Source organism: Natator depressus, chromosome 3, assembly GCF_965152275.1.
Source record: "Natator depressus isolate rNatDep1 chromosome 3, rNatDep2.hap1, whole genome shotgun sequence".
Classification (NCBI taxonomy): domain Eukaryota; kingdom Metazoa; phylum Chordata; order Testudines; family Cheloniidae; genus Natator; species Natator depressus.
In genome coordinates, this window is record NC_134236.1 from 129,508,554 (window position 1) to 129,529,011 (window position 20,458).

At 40.6% G+C, this 20,458-nt stretch overlaps 1 protein-coding gene across 1 annotated transcript in view; it reads left to right on the forward strand.

Moving 5' to 3' along the window:
- Nucleotides 1–20,458, forward strand: part of FAM120B (family with sequence similarity 120 member B) — a 102,816-nt gene that overhangs the window by 73,022 nt on the left and 9,336 nt on the right. Inside the window, exons 8-10 of the mRNA XM_074948800.1 lie at nucleotides 3,409–3,517; nucleotides 4,882–5,022; nucleotides 9,767–9,830. Of these exons, the coding sequence (XP_074804901.1) occupies nucleotides 3,409–3,517; nucleotides 4,882–5,022; nucleotides 9,767–9,830 (314 nt within the window). The remainder of the gene's footprint in view (nucleotides 1–3,408; nucleotides 3,518–4,881; nucleotides 5,023–9,766; nucleotides 9,831–20,458) is intronic.

A 20,458-nucleotide genomic window follows, 5' to 3' on the forward strand; every position in this document is an offset into this window, starting at 1 on the left:
ACCCAACTTCCATTGAAATCCATGGGAGTTAGACACCAGGTGCTTTTGAAAATCCCAGTAGGTGCCTATCTGCATCTTTAGGCACTTTGTAAATCTGACCCTAAGTAATTTAAGAGCCCAAATCACATTTTCAGAAGTGATTTGGGCACTTGGGAGGCTGTCTCAGTGAAAGTTAGTGTAATTTAGGCTCCTAATTGCCTGTCACTTTTGAATGTGGGACTTACATTTCTAAATCACTTAGGAGCTTTTGAAAATAATACCCATCATCCACTTAAAAATCACACTTCTATTTGAAATGTTTTACCTGATGTTATTGCAAGTATCACGTAAGATCACAATAACTGAAAGATATTAGAGAAATTATTTTACTGCTTTTTCAGTTTGCTGACTTAGTACATTTGACAGGATTTTGTGTATAATTGGTTTCATTGTTTTTCCTTTGTAGCCAATTAGGCCCCAATCCTGGAATTTATTATGTGGGTGGACCCCCATGGGCATGATCCCATACAGGCGTAGGGATTTTCCCAAGCTGAGTCAGTTGCAGGGTTGGGTCTACACAGCCTTATCCAAATCGGCCACTGAAGTCAATGAGAATTGTTCTTTTTATTTCAGTGGGTTTTGGATTAGGCTGATAGTTTCTCCTGTTGTTTGCATGCACCTTTCCCACAGCAACAGGGGAGATTAAAAAAATACATTTATATTTTCCTGTTTAATTTAAAACCACAAAAAATTGGCAGGAGGTCACAGACAGGTGGTGGATCTGAAACTACTTGTTAACTAATGTTTTTCTTTTGGGAAACTTAGTAGATTCCAAGTTGATGATGACTCTTGCAATCAATATCTAGACTAGGATAAAGGGTTGGGGTTTTGTTTTGTGTTTTTAAAACATGTTAGGTAACATGTTTTAACTAACATTTTAAACCCCTAGTGTAGATGGGCAAGTTGTATTTTAACAAGTGTTTAACTGAGTCAACCCGAGAAGGGAGCTCAAGGTTCACCTTGACCAACTAACTATCTACAGTAGGGCTTTTTTTTTTTTTTTAAGCCACCTTTTATCATAGTCTAAACCTTCCCTAAGTGAACAGTTCTGTTGTAGAAAAATAGTCAGTCTAGACTCTTGAATATTTAGAGTAGTTTGAATATCTTTTTCTTTTTTTAGTTAGGTTTTTATGCTACATATATGGCAGAAAGAGCTCCCAGACTAATGAAATAGTTTTCCAACTTTTCAGTTTGAAAGGCAAAGATCTGTTTTCGGATGCATTCCCTAGAGATGCCAGTTTAGCTGCGGACATTGGCAACGCAACAAACTTATGTGATTGGTTGTTGCTGTTATTATAAAGTTAGCTTTATAGATACAATTGGTACTTATTTCCTGGCACAACTTGATGTAGTGCTGGGAGCCAAGATCTTTCAGTATTTATTTCTTAGTAGTCTTCCTATAAACATCGTAAATATGATCTACTGAGAGCTACAGCATTGTATTCAGAAAAGTTACTCTATGGGTGATGTTCTGCTATTGAAAAGTTGAAAAAATTGCTCTTTTCACTGTTGCTCTCTATCTCTACACTCTTAGGTATCACTTCTCTACTGGTGCTTTGGAGTGGGTCCATGTAACTTCAGTGAGTTAGGAGGTGCAGTCTCAGAGTTGTTTTGATCATAAAGATATAATTAAGTACAAGAAACAGCTTTAAGTAAACTATAATAGAGGTACTTTATCTGGTCCAGTCATAGCACAGGTTAGCAACTTTCTGCACATTCTAAGGGCCAGTCCACACAGAGACGTGCACCAAAACAGAAAAAGGTAGGAATTAAAACCAGTTTAGTTATTTTAGTGGAATTTTGTGTAGACCAGCTGTAAATGATATCAACAGCCACTATAGATAGCGATGGAAGGACAAGACTTGGGCTTCTGTTACAGATGAAAACAGTTATTGATTTTTTTATAAATTAAACTTATGTTGGGCCTCTGTTTTCTTTAGCAGTAATCCAGTTAGTTTGTTTATCCACACAGAAACTGGATATAATAACTTCATAAAACAGAGAAGTGATGATATTATCACTTAATTGACTTTTTATTGTTTCTCTCACTAATAAAATATGTTCATGCTTTATTTTTAAATTAAAAACAAGTTAACTGACAGACTCAACGTAAATTATATGTTTTGTCCTCTTTTTTGTTGCTGCCTTTCAATCTGTCTTCTTCATAAGTACTTTCTGAGCGTCTTCTCCCAAGAATGCAAGGGGAGTATTTTAGTATTAATGGGATCTATCCACAGAAACTTGTCAGCATAGATAGAAAAATAAAGCTACAAATTGTGAACAAAACTGTATTGATAATCAGGTTTGCCAAATTAGAAACTTTGTTAGGAAAATTCACTGAAACTTTGAGTGAGTTGAACTCCACCAGGAGCTAGTTAAACCTCTCTAGTTAGTTAGTGGCTATCTTGTCAACCTTTCAACCTTTATCAAGTAGCCATTTGGGTCTCCTCTTATTTACTGAAAGAATTGTTGTCCCAATGAAAATCAGTTCGGCTTTGTAAAAATCAGCAGAGTAGCTTGTAGTCAGGCAGAGAATCCCCAGCCTTGCATACTCGCCTAACCTCTACCAGCATTCCAAAAATAAAAAAAAATGGATAAGTTATTAGGACCTGATCATGTCAAGGTAATTAGTGTCTGCAAATCCCATTTGAATCAGTGGAAGTTCAGGAAATGCAGCACCTTGCTGTATTGGGACCTTAGTTAAATTAGTTCTATTTGTCCTCTGGACAACTGGATTTTTCCATCAAAACAGGATTCCATAGGATCAAAACAAATCAAGTCTTTTGTCTTATATCCCTCCTTTCATCTTTAGTCTAGGTTATATTCTATCAATCAACAAATATCTAAAATATGGCTGAAGTTATTCTGCCAAGTGTTTCTTGGGGTATATGAAGTAAAATGCGCAGACTTGTTTCTCACTGATTCAGTTTCCATCACTGTAATACTGTAATAAACACAGGCATCTATGCATCAGTCCTTATCAAGTTGCCTTAGCCATCGTTGCCTAAGGTAATGGTTAGGTAGGTCTAGTCAGGTCTGTGTGTAGCGGCAAGTCAGGGTAATAGAAAGCAAGGGGTGCAAAGCAATTTACAGAGATGAATGGAGCAAGAAAAGCAAACTTTATCAAGAAAGGAGGAGGAACAAATACCCCATCTCCTCCCCTCCTTTCCCCTCTCCCCCCCCCCCCCCAAATCCTCTTTGATTATGGAATATTTTTAGCTTTGGGTCTTGAGGAAGACAAACCAAAAGATACTATGAGGCAGGACTAGCCAAATTCTTTTGATTGCTATTTAGGTGTTATAGTGGTGCTACTTTTGAAAAGAGAAGAAGAACCTACAGCAGTCATTGATTTAAGCCCACTATCTGCAGGGATCTTTGCACATGCAGTTCCAGAATCTGAAGTCATTCATTTGCGAGGCTTGCATGGTAAAGAAAAGAACAATTCAGAGCAGACGGCGAGGGAACGGATTTATCACAGGTTGGCATCATGTTAATTTTACAGTAAAGCCACTATATTGATGATATCTATTACCTTTCAACAATTCCCCCAGGGAATTTGTCAATTAAGTAAATCCTGGGAGAACTTGCTGACACTTAACTGAAGGAAGAATTTGAGTCAAAGCTTCCTGATTTTAGAAAATTTCATGATTTCCCAAACTTAGGTGAAATAATATTTCCATCCAGTTACGCAGCTAATAAAATGTATGTATGCAATAAATACAATAATGATTACTGTCAGACTAATAACTCTTCTTGTACTTAGTGACTAAAGCTATTTTTGTTCCTTAGCAATTAGATGACTCAGGATTTCCCATTCTGCTTTCAGGAAGTGTTCTTCAGGGTTAACAACATTGAAGGGGTTTGAACACACATTTATATTTTTTCACAGCTCGGTCTGTGAATGCTGATGCTTTAAAATCCTTTGTAATTATTCTCAATTTAAAGCTTGAGTCAGCATGAGTTCTAATGACAATTGATGCATTTTAAAATACTGTTACTGCACAATTACTTAGCCTTTGTGCCTATTTGTTGATGAAATGCAGATAATAGAAATGGGCATGGTTCTCTTAATCTTATATGTTATCCAGACAACAAGAGGAAAGATTTAATCACGTCTCAGGCTTTTGATCATATTTATACACAAATGTAAGAAGAATCCTTTCTTTCCTTCCCCACCCTTTGTTTTGTGTTGTTTATATAAGTGGATGGAAGCTTCTTGATAAGTGTATGGAGTCTTAAGATATATGTCATGTCCTCTGTATTGGGTGCTTTGGTTTTTTTATCGGTACATCTCTTTTTTCCATTGCCACATTGTTTGGCATTTGGGGGTACATGCTTTTTGAAGACCTGATACTAGATATACAAAAAAAGATGCATGAAAATGGAGTAAGGTGTCCCTATAAGATCCTCTCATCAATGGCACATCAAACCACATTAGCATCTACCATGACGTGTGGATTCATGTTTAACTGTTTCCAGTATGATTTAAGGCTCCAATTTGGACAAAGATTTTTTTTTAAACATAGCTGTGTTAACCAAAACTGTACTATTGACTACCACCATAATAGAGTTTCATCATGGTTTCTAAACACTCTTGTACGGCTTGTAACCATGATGAGTGTGGATAGAAACTGAGCTATAAGCACATGCACAGAACCGTAGTTAATTATGTTACCTGTGAGAGGGAGAGTGCTAACTAGTTTGGAGGAATCAAAGTCGCACATGAATATTGTGGCACTTCTCTTATAAAGTGTTATTTCCAAAAAATGCAGAATATGATTTATCTTTTGTTCATAAAATTGTGTATATAATCAATATCAACTGATAAATATTGTTCCTTAGAAATGCAAGAAGGAGGAAGGGAACGTAGCTTCCAGCAAGCATACACAACTTCTTTTGTTCCACCATATCATAGTCAGAACAGGGGATTCCAGTGGAGAGGCTCTCAACCTTACTTTTATGGGTCTGAGGCACAACCTTCAGGTAAAGAATCAATATAAAAAAATAGATTTGACACTGCCAAAGGTATATGACTGTGTCTGTGCCTAAACGTACATCATGTATTTGTACATTATGGTTATGATCTTGCACCCATAGTCATAAATGGCAAAACTCCATTGCATCAGTGAGATTTGTGTATTAGTATTAGCTGAAGCTAAACCTGCAAGTTACAGATAGAGTTCCATTATGACCCAGTGTTTTCACTCATTTGTAACTTTTGGAAAAATTCTTCGGTCTGAAAATTCTCATTTTGGTCTCAGTTGAATTGTTTTAGAAAGTTTTAGTAGTTTTCAATTACCACAGTAGCATAGACGTGTCTAGCTAATGCCTTTAGTTTCAGATCCTAACTCATACCACAATCGAGAAAAGCACTTGAGCACATGCTTAATGTTAAGATTTAAAGGCAAGCTGTGCTCTTTCTTGGTGAGAGTTGACCATAAATCACTCACCAGCAACACCTGTTGGTAGAACAGAAGAGACATTTAAAGGAAGCTAAGGTCAATGCCCCTGGTAGAAAACAGGTTGTGGTGACATTACAAGAAGGAGGGAAAATGTTGCCAGGGTCAGGAGGCATCTGTGTGGAGTTTGGAGGAACCAAGCATAGGAAGAAGGAGAATCATCCAAAACAGACTAAATATTTTCTTGGGGCTGCAGTACAGCAATGTAACCCTGAGTTTCTTCTACATTTTTAGTTTTGCTTTCTAAAGAAGTTTGGTGAAGTGATTGGTTAAAAAAAAAAATAATACGTTTAAATGTAGTTGGTCTCCTGTGGGCACAGGATAGACAATGTGATACCTATTATTAGATCCACAAGTAAAATGGTTTGGCATGGCCTGTGTGGATGAGGCCAAAACATACGACCTTGCGGAGTAACTTGGTTATAAACAGAGTCAAAACTGACCCTCTGTCTTAATGATTCTGTTCTAGGAAGCATGTAATTCAGGGTCCAGCCACACAGAGATCTTATTGCAAAATGTATTCTTAATAACGGCACTGGGTCATGTAAAAACATGATGCAGTAGCGTTATTAAAACCCAGTTTGGCCTTTTCTATAGAGGTGAAACCAAACCATGTTATAACACTCCCAGGAGACTGTAATAACATGATTTTCCAATGTGATCAAATTTCCTATGTATATATAAAATAGGTTTACTAGAGAAATGAGTGAGGGGTCCTATGGAAAAAATGGTTTGAGATCATGTAAATAAAGACTCAAAATGCATGTTCAAAGGTGGGGGGGTGGGAGCAGAATTAAGGTTGCATATTTCCTGACTTTCGAGTTTGCAACTTGATAAAGTTCTTTTAGAGTGTGTGTATGTGTGTGTGTCATGACATAGTTTTTTTAAAAAACTGCAAACAACAAAAATTCCATCATGTGGCATCATATAGACACCCACATGGGTCATCAGCAGAGTTGGGACCTTTAGTTCCACCACTTACACCTCTGCCTCTTGAGCTAATGGCATATCTGATAGCAAGAGGAAGTTGTCATCCTCTGTGTGGAACAGCACTAGGGGGATGAGGTATACATTTTGCCAGTGGGTTTCACAGATATTTGCTGACAGCAGGGAAATGGTGAGACTCAAGAATGTTGGGTGCCATTCCAGGCTCTGGAGGGAGGGGAGAGTGCTCCTGTTCCTTCTCCATCCAGGCTGCTTGTCCCATTCGCCTTACCTACCCAGTCCCAGTCCTCAGGTTCTTTTCCCTGTCTTTTTGCCTAGCCAGTTCTAGTCTTCCTCTTCAAGCTCAGCATCTGAGTCCATATCTCCCCCTCACTTCCAGTGTTTTCACCTCCCATTACCATGGAGCATGGGTTTGAACCCAGGTCTCCCAAAGGCACAGGCTAGCACCCAAACCACAGTACCATCTTTCCTCTATATAATACCTAATGAATTCATTCAGGCTCTCTTCCTACACGTGTAGGGGTTTTCCCTGCAGTACATGTTCTGTTGTATTGTCCAGTCTAGTTTTAAATCCCATATTTGCAAATTTATTTTGGCCATACAGTTATACAGTATGTATAATTCAGGTGCATCTCACAGGATATGCCTACACAGCAATTAAGCATCTGCAGTTGGCCTGTGCCAGCTGACTCAGGATCCCGGGACTAGGGCTTCAGAGGTGTTTCATTGCTGTGTAGACTTCTGTGCCTGGGCTGGAGCCCAAGCTCTGGGACCGTCTGACCTCAAAGGATCCTATAGCCTGGGCTCTAGTCCGAGCCCAAAGGTTACACAGCAATGAAACAGCCCCACAGCCTCAGTCCCACAAGCCCAAGTTGGCTGACATGGGCCAGCAGCCAGTGTCTAATTGCCGTGTAGACATACCCATAGAGTCCTGAACTGAAGGTAGCTTTCTAGCCTCCTCTTTAATTTAGAGATGTAGCTAATGGAGACTATGGGTCCCAGCAAGCAATGCGCCAGCCTGATCTGAGGGCAATCACTCAGATTAAGACAGAATGTTGCACGATGGTAGTAATAGTCTCGGTGGGTCACACCTCCATACTAAAGTCAGCCACAGGTTTTTCACATATTTGGTGTGAGCTGCAGGCTCCCAAGGTGTACACAAGCAGTACTTAGTTGAACAAATCTTGGGCACCCTAGATATGGTCTCCATCTATTCTCGGTTGGGAATTGTGCTACCTATATTGTTTTGTTGTTGTTGAGTTTACTGTTTAAAAAACACACCGTTTAAAACTGAAGCTGTTGCTAAATTTGCTTTAAACATAGTTTGACCCCATTCAACTAAGTTAGCATAAACCAGTTTAGGTAACAGAGTTGCTAGCTTTATGTAGACAGGGCCACATGGCATATTTCCAAACAAAACTTCATTAATTGTTAAGATTGCAAATGTGATTCAAAACAGGACACACTGTACCTTTCCACACATCACTAAAAATAAACAAAACACTGAGAACTATAGAAATCACAAGCGAAGGATACATCAACAATTCTGTCACTAACCTCAGTACTCACACTAATAAACAGAAAAATTCTCATTGATCAGTATACAAACCACTTTCCAAACAACCTTAATTCTATCCCTGTGCAAAACACAATTAACAAAATCTAAATCAAACTTATCCGTCCATTACTCAACTCTTTTATAACAGCATATAAAATCTTCAATAGCTTCCTTTTATTCATATGAGGGTTATACACAGTCTGACCTTTTATGCAGTCACAACAGTTTTCTGTGTTGTTTGTGTCTGGCCCTGACTATACAATTTCATTATGTATAGTGACTCTTGCGCTGGTATTGGGAAGCTTGTCTAAAGAAACAGAAAAGGCCAGTGCCTCAGTGAGCCAAAGATGTGGGAAAGGGAATTGAGAGTAGAGCTGGGCAACATTTTTCTCCTCAATAGTTTATTCTCTGAAAAATGTAGTTTCGGTCAACCAAAGGAATTCTTTGCAAATTTGTCTTAAGTTCGTCAAATAGTTTTGACCTAACCAAAAACATCAAAACTTTTTGTTAATGTTGAAAAATTTTGCTGTGACTGTCAGATGTTTTGACAAAAGCAAGCCAAGGATCACAAAATGAGGAAGTGCCCACTTCCCTCATAAGCTTTAGCACAGTGGTTATTAACCAGCACTCACCTGGGATGTGGGAGACCCAGGTACAGTTCCCCCCTCTGCCTGCTGTGGAGAAGGAATTTGAACTTGGGTCTTTCCCCATTGTAGGAGAATGTTCTAACCACTGAGCTATGGGATATTCTGGCATGGACCTTTCTCATTCTCTCCTCTTGAAGCTGTTCCACTTTTTATAAATAATTAAGTAGTCTTTGGAGCAGGGACTTGAACTTGGGTCTACCACATCCTAGGTGAATGACTGAATTGTTACTGTGAACGACAGTGGATCGTCATTGGGCCAAGGAAAGAGAGTGAGAATGAGTCTATAGCCTGGTAGTTAAGATACTCACCTGTGCAAACTCAACAAATCACATTCCAGAACATGCAACAGCTGTACTGCAGGGCCTTAGTTTATAGCATGATTTTGTAAAATGTTTTATGACATAGTTAGATCTTGTCAACACTAGCCAAGGCCACCACCATGGTAATGTCTTGCTCACAAGAATTGTTTAAACATTATTCTGGCTAACACAGGTTGAACTGTAGTGTTGACCAGATCTGATTATGCTTCATTATTGAAGTAAGGGCTGGTCTTCACATAGTTTTTATACTGTTTTGCCTATAGAAACCTATATAGTTAAAGCAGTACAATCCCCTACAGTAAATGCAGTTGTACTGATATAAGGGTGCTTCTTATGTCACTATTACTCACATTTAGGATAAAATTAAGATGTATATTAAAGGAATACAAAAAACAGTGTAGATAAGTCCTAAGTATCACATTGTCCTTTCCCTAACTGGTACAACCTGGTCTGCGGACCATACTGTATGTCCATCAGTTGCAAGTAATTGGCTGTACTAGTATTAAAAGTGAAGATTTATGCAGATAGCTGGCGTAGTGTCTTTAAGAAGAGCAAGTCCACCATTAACTTTAGCCACCTAAATTTAAAAAATATTGGCCTTCATTGAATACCAACTGAATTATTTTGAAATGGATGTAGAATAAGAAATAGTGAGGGGTTGTGGCAGTAACAAAGGGGGAAATGTTCTTTTTTCAAAATACACCTCAGTGGGTTGTTTCTTAAATACTATCATCAATAAGTTATTTTCCTGTTTGAATGTTAAGAGGAAAATATTTTATTTCCCCTTCTACACTCCAGGTAGAGGACATCGAGACCAGAGGAGACATCAAGGCCAGAGGAGAAGGTTCCAGCTTGCTCCCCGGTAAATAATAGAACTACAAAGATTACAGAAGGTCTATAATGGGTTTGAATGAAAGGATAATATTCCTCTCACAGATAGCATCTTTACTTACAAAAGCTAGGATTCAAGGGGCAGGGGTGGCAGGTTTGTAGAAATTTTGGTGGTACCCAGAACCCGCCCCCTCCCAAACTCCGCCCCCCACCTGCCTAAGACTCTGGGAGGGAGTTTGGGTGAGGGGAGGAGGTCTGGGGTGCAGGCCCTGGGCTGGGGCAGGGGATTGGGGTTGAGGAGGGGTGCAGGCTCGGGGAGGGAGTTTGGGTGCAGAAGGGGTGAGAGGTTGGGCCCTGGGAGGGAGTTTGGGGGTGGGAGGTGGTGTATGGGAAGAGGGAGGAGGTCCAGGCTCTGGGAGGGAGTTTGGGGATGGGAGGGGGTGCAGGGGTGAGGGCTGTGGAATGGAGGATGAGGGGTTTGGTGTGGGGGGGGGTGAGGGCTCAGGCTGGGGGTGCAGGATCTGGGGTGGGGTGGGACTGGGGATGAGGAGTGTGGGGTGCAGGCAGGCTGCCCCGGGGCTGGGGCTAGAGAGGAGGACTCCCCCCAGCCCTCTCCCCGCTGGCAGCAGTGAGTTCTGGGGGAAGGGCCCCCTTCTCGCCCCGGCAGCACACTCACCCCCACCACTGTCACTCCATGTGCTCCTAGGGCCCCTCTCAGGTCCAGGAAGCCTCCTCACCTACCCTGTGGTGGGTGCTGGGGGAGGCGGCTGCCATCACTTGTGCACCACCTCCCCTGCTGCTGCCCCTCACTGTAGCCTCACTGGGGGTGGGGGATGGGCTGCCCCTTGCCCAGCGTGGGGCAGGAGCGGTGACTGCGGGTGGGGGGCCCCTGTGCTGGTGGAGGATCCTGCTGGAAAAGGGAAGGGTCTGAGGGGGAAGGGCAGGGTCAGGGCAGCCTGCCCTGGCAGTAATGGTTGGGGGGCATTAGGACCCTGCAGCGGCAGTTGATGCTGAAAGCCAGCAGAGCGGAGCAGCATGGAGCTGCAGGGGGGAGGCAGGGTAGCTCTGCTCCAGCAGCCTGGGGAGGTGCGTGGGGGCAGGAGGAACACTCAGTGGAGGTGTGGGGGGGCGGCAGGCAGGGCTGGGGGAGAGACCGGCCCCAAACATTGGTGGAGCTGGCCCCCAGGCCCTGAATATTCCTGGAGCCCGGGCACCACGGGCCCATACAATTCGCCACCCTTGTCAAGGGGCTTTACAGAGTGGCTGAGCACCCGCAGCTTCCAATTATTTCATGCAGAGCTGTGGGTGCTCAGCCCATTATGTCCTTTCCACACTAAGATTGAGCTAACTTTATGTGGAGAATGGTTTCACTAACTGCTGTAAAACCAGTGTCGGGGGATCTGGTTACTGCTTGGCACTATCCAGTTATGGTTAAAAAAACACACATTCCCATTTATACAGGAAAGTCCAAATCAAGTTTTAACGGTGCTAGAGCACTCATATAATGTAACTAGATCTTCCCAATATTGTTTTACATTGCAGACGAGAACTTAGTGTGCCCATTAAAAACAGTGTACAGTACATATGCTGTGTCAGTTCTTGAATTAGGAGGCTACTGTTGGTTATGCCATACTCTTCTTACTGTAGCCTGCTGAAAAAGTTGGAACATGACATCACTTTTTTTAAACTTCACTTACCAGTGAAACATTGGTACTTCCCTGCTGGAATGCAGTGCTGATTTATAAGTGCCAACAGCACTTCATTGCAGTTTAGGAGGGGAATAACTCTGCACATCGAGGCTATTTCTAAATCTTATCATGTCTGCCTCCTAAGTATTTCTGAGATCTAACTTATTAAAATATTCTCTAACATGTTCTTTCCCTGTTCTGGCTTGTGTTCCTTCCCCATTGTTGTTGTTAATTGTGTTAGGCATCTGGTCACAATTAACCTTTTTAGTAAACATTGAAGCAAAATAGGCATTAAACACCTCAACCTTCTTGGATTTGTTAGCTCTCCTTCCACTAAATAGTGGTCCTTCACTTTCCTTTATCTTTTTTTTGCTCCTTATGTACTTACAGAACCTCTTCAGATTGCCTTTTATGTCCCTTGCCAGGTGCAACTCATTTTGTACCTTAGCCTTTCTGATTTTGTCCCTTTGTGTTCTTTTTTCCTCATCTTTAGCAATTTGTCCATGTCTTCAATTTTTATAGGATTCCTTTTTCATTTTCAGGTCATTAAAGAGCTACTGATAGAGCTATATTGGCCTCTTCTTCCCATCTTTCCTTTGCTTTGGGATAGTTTGCTGTTGTGTCTTTACTAATGTCTCTTGAGAAGCTGCCTATCCTTTTCCCCTTGGATTTTCTTCCCATAGGACCTTACCTACCAGTTCTCTGAATTTGTTAAAGACTGTTTTTTTGAAGTTCATTGTACTTATTCTACTGCTCTCACTCCTTTATTTCTTTAGAATAATAAAATCTGTAGTTTCATGATCACTTTCAGCCAAATGGCCTTCAATCATCAGATCCTCAACCAATTCCTCTGTTAGACAGAATCAAGTCTAAAATGGCTGCCCCCCAGTTACTTCCTCACTCTTCTAAAACATGACGTTGTCCCCAGCACATTCCAAAAATTCATGTATTACTGTATGTTTTCCAACAGAACTCTGGTTAGTCAAAATTCTCCATTACTACCAGGTCTTGTGTTTTGGATATTTCTGTTACTTGTTCTAGAAATGCCTCGGCCACCTCCTGATTGGATGGTCTGCAGTAGATCCCCCCTACCATGACATTGCCCCCGTTTTTTCCCCCTTTTATCTTGACCCAGAGACTTTCAACGGGTCTGTTTTAAAGCAAAAGAAATGATAATATCCAGCAAGTATGATAGCAATGAGAGCAACATTTTCCTACGGATGTTTGAAAAATCTTTGGAAAGTTATAGAACATTCTGAATCCTTTGTTGTTGTTTGTTGTTTGTTTGTTTGTTAATAATATTATTTATATTTTAAGTCCCATAGACTGTCACTAAAATCCAGGCAATAATTCCATAAAACTGATTACCTAACATGACTTTTACATTAGTCATATAATGCTTGTTGGTACTGGAGAGACTTATGCTTCTCTTTTCCTTTCTCCAAATATACTAGTTTATTTAAAACAGTTTGAGAGAATCAAGGTAAATACTATTCAGCCATTAGATGCTTTTCTGATTACATGTGGCCTTGTCATCTTCTTTTATGAAAACCTCTCTATATAATGTCATCACTGAAGGATGAGTAAAAATATTAAACTCATAGTCAGACTAATGATTCTATCATAGATGTCAGTAAAAACTGCCACAAGGAATCTTACATTCATCCACTCTAGTCTGTAAATACTGTAGATGGTATTTCAAGGAAACGGCCCAGCTGCGTGCTAAAGGCCGCCCAGTCACCTATGCAGAGCTCTGCGCCTGGGCCCACTCTATGGAGGGGTCTCTGGGTGGGAGGTGTTGGGTATAGGGGCCTGGGGGGCAGCAGGGGGGAGTTAGAGGGGAACGTGCTGTGGTTTTCAACCTGCGGCCCACGTAACAGTTGAGAACCACTGCACTAGTGGGATTTTTAAATCCTATCTGCTTCTTTAAGCACCTAAGTACCTTTGAAAATCTGGGTCCAAAACCCTTTATGCTACAGCTGTGCCACTGTACCGCTTCACTGTAGACACTACCTATGCCAATGGGAGGGATTCTCCCATTGACAGAGAGGTGATAGGTAGGTCGGTGAAAGAAGTCTTCAGTCAACCTAGCCCTGGCTACACGTGGATTTAGGTTGGCTTAACAATGCAACTCAGTGGGGTGGGTTTTTCATACCCATGACTGACTTAGTTAAACTAACCTAATTTTCTTGTATTGACCAGGCCTTGAGCTCCTAAGCCTTTTTGAAAAATTTACCCTAAATACTCTTTGAAATTTTAAACACACTTTTATTCATTTTGTATGGCCACAGGAGCCATTTGTCTGCTATATCTTTTCACAGGGATTTTTATTATTTGAAATTGTTTACATGTTGATACTTGAGTGTCTTGCTTAGCCCATCACAGGCTGTTTGTATTTTAGATGGCCCAGATGACTTTGTCCTTGACTGGAACTGAATGAAAAGTGATAAGAAGACAAGATATGTTTTTATAAAGTACTATACATTGAATATAATAAAAATCATTTCAGTATTTCTATTGTACCATCAAGAAAATGTCAAATTGAATACACATTTTAAAATTGGTGGTGGGAAGGATTTAGTTACAAACACATTACCCTGACTTCACTCAGTATTTCCAATCCCATTTCATTTTGTACCTCTGATACTTCTTTTTCATTGCTAATGTAATGTTTATAAGAGTATGTGTTTGTTCTGAGGCAAATTTTGAATTATTTACCACAGTGATGGGCACTTTACAAAAGTTCTAAGGCAGACAGTTATGAAATCTAATAGTAAAGGAAATGTGTACAGAAACAGAGGACACTTTTATGTGGTGAAGGAGATAGAGGAAATCTAAAGTGGTAAAGACGTGAGTGAGCTTAAGAGTATGTCTACACTGCAATTAGACACCTGCGGCTGGCCTTTGCCAGCTGACTTGGGCATGGGCTAAGGGCTGTTTAACTGTGCTCTAGACATGTGGACTTCCACCTCACAGGCTCAAGCCCAAGCCCGAACGTCCATACTGCTATTAAACAGCCCTTAGCCCAAGCCTTGTGAGCCCACATCACCTGGCACAGGCCAGCTGTGGGGTTTTAATTGCAGCGTAGACATACCCTAAGAAGTCATCCCAATCAAGTGCGGATAAACCTTTATGCCACATATACACACACATTCTATGTATGCCACATCTTTTACAGAAAAAGTATTTTAGTCGTATTTCAGATACTTAAAAAACACAGCTTTTGTATTTAAAGCTATCTATCTACCTGTAAAGTCAGGTGGCTTAGTTACATGAGACCATCTATGCAGGGCTCAAAGGAAGAGGAAAATTATAGCTAAAACATTTTAGAAATCTTTAAAAATACCCTTAAGCTCACTTATGTTTTTTCTAGACACAAAACTGTTCACAGCTTTAAAATCTCATTCTTAGATCTTCCAGAGCAAAAGGAGAGCTGTGTTCCCTATTGGGAAACCTAGTATTTCCCTTTTCAGTTGTGTAATGGTCCCATTTCTAGCCCTTTGCAGTATTATACATCAAACCTTAAACCAGTCATTGGCTGAGAAGAAAATATTGCTCATCCTGGGCCTTGGGCCTCTGTAGTTTGGGGGGACATTCCAAATGGGAGGAAGGGGACAAAACAAATATTTCTCTCATAAATTCATTTTTTTGTCAGCAATTTGAAGCACAGCAGTTGAAATGATTGTATCACGTGTGTAGAATGCTCAAAATGATATAGATTAGTGGACAGTGCACCAATCATGTACCATAAATTAATTTCTCACAGGCCTACAATTTGTCATACGGATTTCCCTATTACATGTAGGGTAGTGCATATAGAATGTGTGGGCGTATATTGTAGATTAAATCTGTGTGTACAAATTTTTGGCATGAAGAAAATAAATTCTTCTTGTATCTCAAAGAATAGGTTTATTTCTAATGTTAAGGATTATTAACAAATGAATTCCATAGCCACTGTAGAAGCTTGATTTATCGTTCTGGTACAATGATTACAGATTAGTAGTTGCTAGTTTTTAGTTAATTCTGGTACTAGTTAGCTCTGTTGCTCTCACGCCTTAGGTCTTGTGCAGATGTCCACTTTTGAGCCAACTATCCATCGAGTTTTTCCCATCTAATCTCTGAATTCTCTAAACATAAGCATGCTGTCATTTGTACATAATGTGGTACTATGATTTTCTCATATGTATTTTTATTGTCTGAAATACAATACATGTACTGTGACATAAATACAAAGCTACAATGCAGCTAAATAAATAATTGACAATAGCCCAGCATTTTTAATTCTATTAAAAAAAAACTGGTGCTGATTTCACTTTGTTTAAATAGGACACTATTTTTGTCTGATTTGCTTTCTGAGGATGATACGATTATGGGTGGGGTAGTCCTGCCATATTTTCCTACCAGCTATTCACTTTATGTTTAAATGTACTACCTGCTATTTATTCAAACTTTTTGGGAGAACGTAGAAATGTGGGCTTATTCAAAGACCACTAGTTTCAGAAACCTCATTATATGCAATGGTGCTTTAAAAAAAATCTAATTGTGCATCAGCATTTTGTAGCTTGTCTTAAATCAGGGTCTTCCGGGACTTCTAGTGGCCTCAATACATGAAGTGGTAGTAAACTAAAATTAAATATGAATTTAGTGGGAGCTTTTGCTGTGCTAGGATTGGGCACTTTTTAAGAATTGCCAATGAGATGTAAAGGTACTTTCTGACATTTTTCATAGGTTCATAGATATTTAGGTCAGACATTTTTCTTCTTATGCTGGACCATAGCCAGAAGCTGCTAATTATCCAGACTTCTAAGCAAAAAATTATTTTCTCCTTAGAAATCATGGGTTTGGGTCAGGAGTTCCATGCAGGTGCTGTGCTCCTGTCCAAAGAGTATTAGCTTGTGTTAGAGTGCTTTGTTTCTGTCCTCCTGGCCAAGGCTAGTCATAGCTATGTGAGGCCTATGGACAAGAAAAGGTAATCACACAAGGAAAAAATGGCCTTCCTGAAAATGCACATTTGACTGGGCCCCTCAGTGCCTGGAAGACAGATTTTGTAACCTGACAGTGTTGCCCCACCTGGGATGCCTTGAGCCTTGGGAGGAAGAAGGAGCTGTACCACAGGTGAAAGACATAGAATCGAAGAAAGGTAGGACTGGAAGGGACCTCAGTAGGTCATCTAATCCAGTGCCCTGCCCTGACACAAGACTAAATATTGTCTAGACCATCCCTGACATAGCAGTTTTGAGCTGGAATTGAGGAGGTGTAATTCTGGAGGAGAAAAATATTCTTATTCCACAAACTGTTAAATTGCTAATTACTTCAACAAGTCTAAAATATGCAGCTGTATTTTAAGAAATAAACAAATCATTCACTGATATTGTTTTCTTATATGTCTACTGTCCTTTTAGTGGTAAATGGGAGAAGAATATACCAGTGATCATCAGTGATTGAGTCAGCTTGTACCTGTGTAATCTTTAATAGATAGGAGGTCTTGTCATTGATAATGACAGACAGACAAACTGTCATGAATTCATTGGCCATCGCTTACTTTACCTAGGTGATTTCTATTTTATTACATTACTTTGCACATGTATAGCACCGTCAAAGTAGGAATCTGAGTATTGTAAAACATTGAGTTAGCCCTCACCCCACCATTGTCCGATAGGTGTGCATTATTCCCATTTTACAAATTGTGAAACTCCCACTCAGAGATATGAAGCGCCTACGGTAACACTGGAAAAGAACTAAGAATAGACCCAGATCTGATTCCCAGTCACACAATTCAGCACCAAGTTCATCTTAACTTGAGGTTGCTCAACTTATTAACATTACTACTGTTAAGGAGGTAAATAACTAAATAGTTACCATAATTTACCTTCACTCAAAATACAAGCATTTTAAAAGCTTTTGTTTGTTGGTGGCCCATCATAAACTATTGGCATTTGAGTACTCTTAAGCACCAGCAGATGGCACCCAGTTTATTTGTGTGTCAGGGGTTCTCAAACTTCATTGCACTGCGACCCCCTTTTGACAACAAAAATTACTACACAACCCCAGGAGGGGGGGATCGAAGCCTGAGCCCCACTACTCTGGGCCTGGGGGCGCCTAAGCCCAGCAACCCTGGGCCCAGCGGGTGCCCAAGCCCCACTGCCCTGGGCGGGGGGGGCAAAGCTGAAGCCCAAGGGCTTCAGCTCTAGGCAGGGGGCCTGTAACCTGAGCCCTGCCACCCAGGTCTGAAGCCCTTGGGCTTTGGCCCCAGTCAGTGTGGCTTGGGCTTCGGCTTCAGCCCTGGTGGTGGGGCTTCGGTTTTGGCCCCAGGTGCCAGCAAGTCTAATGCCAGCCCTGGCAACATGGTATTGAGAAGGGTCCATTTTTAAAATTAATTTTTCATCTTGACTTCAAGCAGTTTAAGATTTTTTTCATCATAATGAAGATTCTGTGATCTGTAAGGCTTCCTACTCCTCTCTCTCACTCCTCTGTGTAGCAAATTGGATAGATTGGGCCTGATGCACCAAAGCTTTTCTCCAGTTTTATACCAGTTCAGTGGAGTTATACCAGCATAAAAATGGTCTAACCCAGTGGTGACTTGGGTCCATTAGGTGTAAGGAGAGTAGGCACTTAGGACCCAATTCTGCAACTGATAGCATGTGTGTGGACTGCTGCACTAGTGCTATATCAATTGCACAGTAAGAGCCCTGGTTTTGCTGGGTAGATTCACCTTCTTTAAGGCAGTGTTGCCTAGTAGATAGGGCACTAGGCTGTGACTCAGGAGATTTGGGTTCAATTCCTGGCTCTGCCACTACTTTGCTGGATGACCTTAGGCAAGTCACTTTCCTCCTGGTGCCTGTTTCCCCATCTGTAACATGGGGATAATGAATCTGTCCACCTTTGTAAAGCACTTTGAGATTGATGGATGAAAACACTATAGAAGAGCTAGATACTACTGTCATGCTGTCTGTATTTATTCATCAACAATTTCTGCTGCCTCTAAAACCATGGAAGGTTTTTTGTCACAGATGGCCACTTGTACCTCATCAGTTACTATCCACAGCAAGTGTTCTTGCACCTTCATATCAAGCAGTTTTTCATAGTTACCTTCAGCCCCACCCCTATTAGTCATTTACTCATAAAATTATACATCTTATGCACATATTCAACAAGAGTGATTTTGTCAAACTTCTTAAGATTTTTATACTTCAATCAATAGGACTTGGGTAATCTTAAACCTTTTCAGTACATTGCTGTGCGAACACCTGTTTTCACTTTCAAGTGATGTAAATAAGAAGAGGGCAGCATTATCTCCTGCAAATGTAAACAAACTTGGTTGTCTTAGTGATTGGCTGAACAAGAAGTAGGACTGAGTGGACTTGTAGGCTCTTTGAGTGCAGTTATATAAAAAAAATTAATAATTCTACAATTGTAAGTTGCACTTTCACGATAAAGAGATTACACTACAGTACTTGTATGAGGTGAATTGAAAAATACTATTTCTTTTACAGTCAAAATATTTGTAATAAAAATAATATAAAGTGAACACTGTACACTTTATATTCTGTGTTGTAACTGAAATCAATATATTTGAAAATGGAGAAAACATCCAAAAATATTTAAATAAATGGTATTCTATTATTGTTTAACAGTGCGATTAAAATGGCCATTAATTGTGATTAACTTGTGACTAATTGTAATTTTTTAAAATTGTTTGACAGTCCTAATTTCAAAAATTAAGTTTAGAAAGATACAGTGCTGTTAGTTTATTGCTAATATTTCCTCAAGCCCTGAAAAAGGTCCATTGCATCTAAATCTCACTGCAATTGAACCTGTTAACTATGACTGTCTCTAAACTCTTGGATTTATTCAATTTTATATAAATAAGATTTCTTTGAATAAGACAAACTTTTCTCTTGCTCTCTAATATCACTCCCTGTGTTTGGAATGAGCTTCCCTGCCATTGGTGGAGCAGGTGTGCAATCTAAGAGACTGGTTGGACTCGCAGCTACAGATAGATCAGGTTTTTTTCCTCTCTGTATGGCCAGGAGATTGCATTTATCTCTTTCAGATATGGAATGTGCAGCTATCATCCACATCTTTGTCACCTCCAGATTAGGCTACTGAAGTGCACTCTATGTGGGGTTACACTTTAAATCTATCGAGAAACTGAAGGAACTGAAATGTTACAGGGTATATCTTTTGGAGATACCATTAAACTAGTGCTTTTGGTTCCGTACTGGCTGCCTATTAATTCTCAGGCCTGCTCTACGCCTAAAACTTAGGTCAACCTAACTACATCAAATTCACACACACACCCCTCCGAGAGATGTGGTTAAACCGACCTAAGCTGGGGTGTAGGCACCACTAGGTCTATCGGAGAATTCTTCCGTCGACTTGGCTACAACCTCTTGAGGGGATGGATTAACTACAGCAATGGAAAACCCCTTTCCAGCACTGTAGCAAGCATCTACACTACAGTACAGGGGTGCTGGAACAATTTATATAGTAGGGGTGCGCTGAAAGCCATTGAACCAAACAGTAAATCCTGTATATGATGGAAACCACTTCAAGCCAGGAGGTGCTGCTGCACCCCCCGTGCCCCTAGTTCCAGCCTCTGTGCTACAATAACGTGGTTGTAATGCTGTAGCTGTGATGCAGTAGCATAGACATACTTTCAGGATATGTCTACACTACGGACTTTGCAGACACAAGTTACATGGGCATAAAACCTCCACAGTGAGTATGTCACTTGTGCGTGTGTCTACTTTGTTCTTTGCTTTGGTGCTGTACCAGTAGTGCTTGTTTTGATGCACAGTGCAGTGCACCATGGATAAGTATCCCAGTGTGCAGCTCATCACCATCCAGCATACTGCCTTTTTGGAAATTTTGGCAATGTGTGATGGGGCAGAAATGAGTTGTGCTGGGACTGTGAGGTCAAGTTCCCATCATGCAACTTTCTCCACCCCATGATGCCATCCCTACCCCA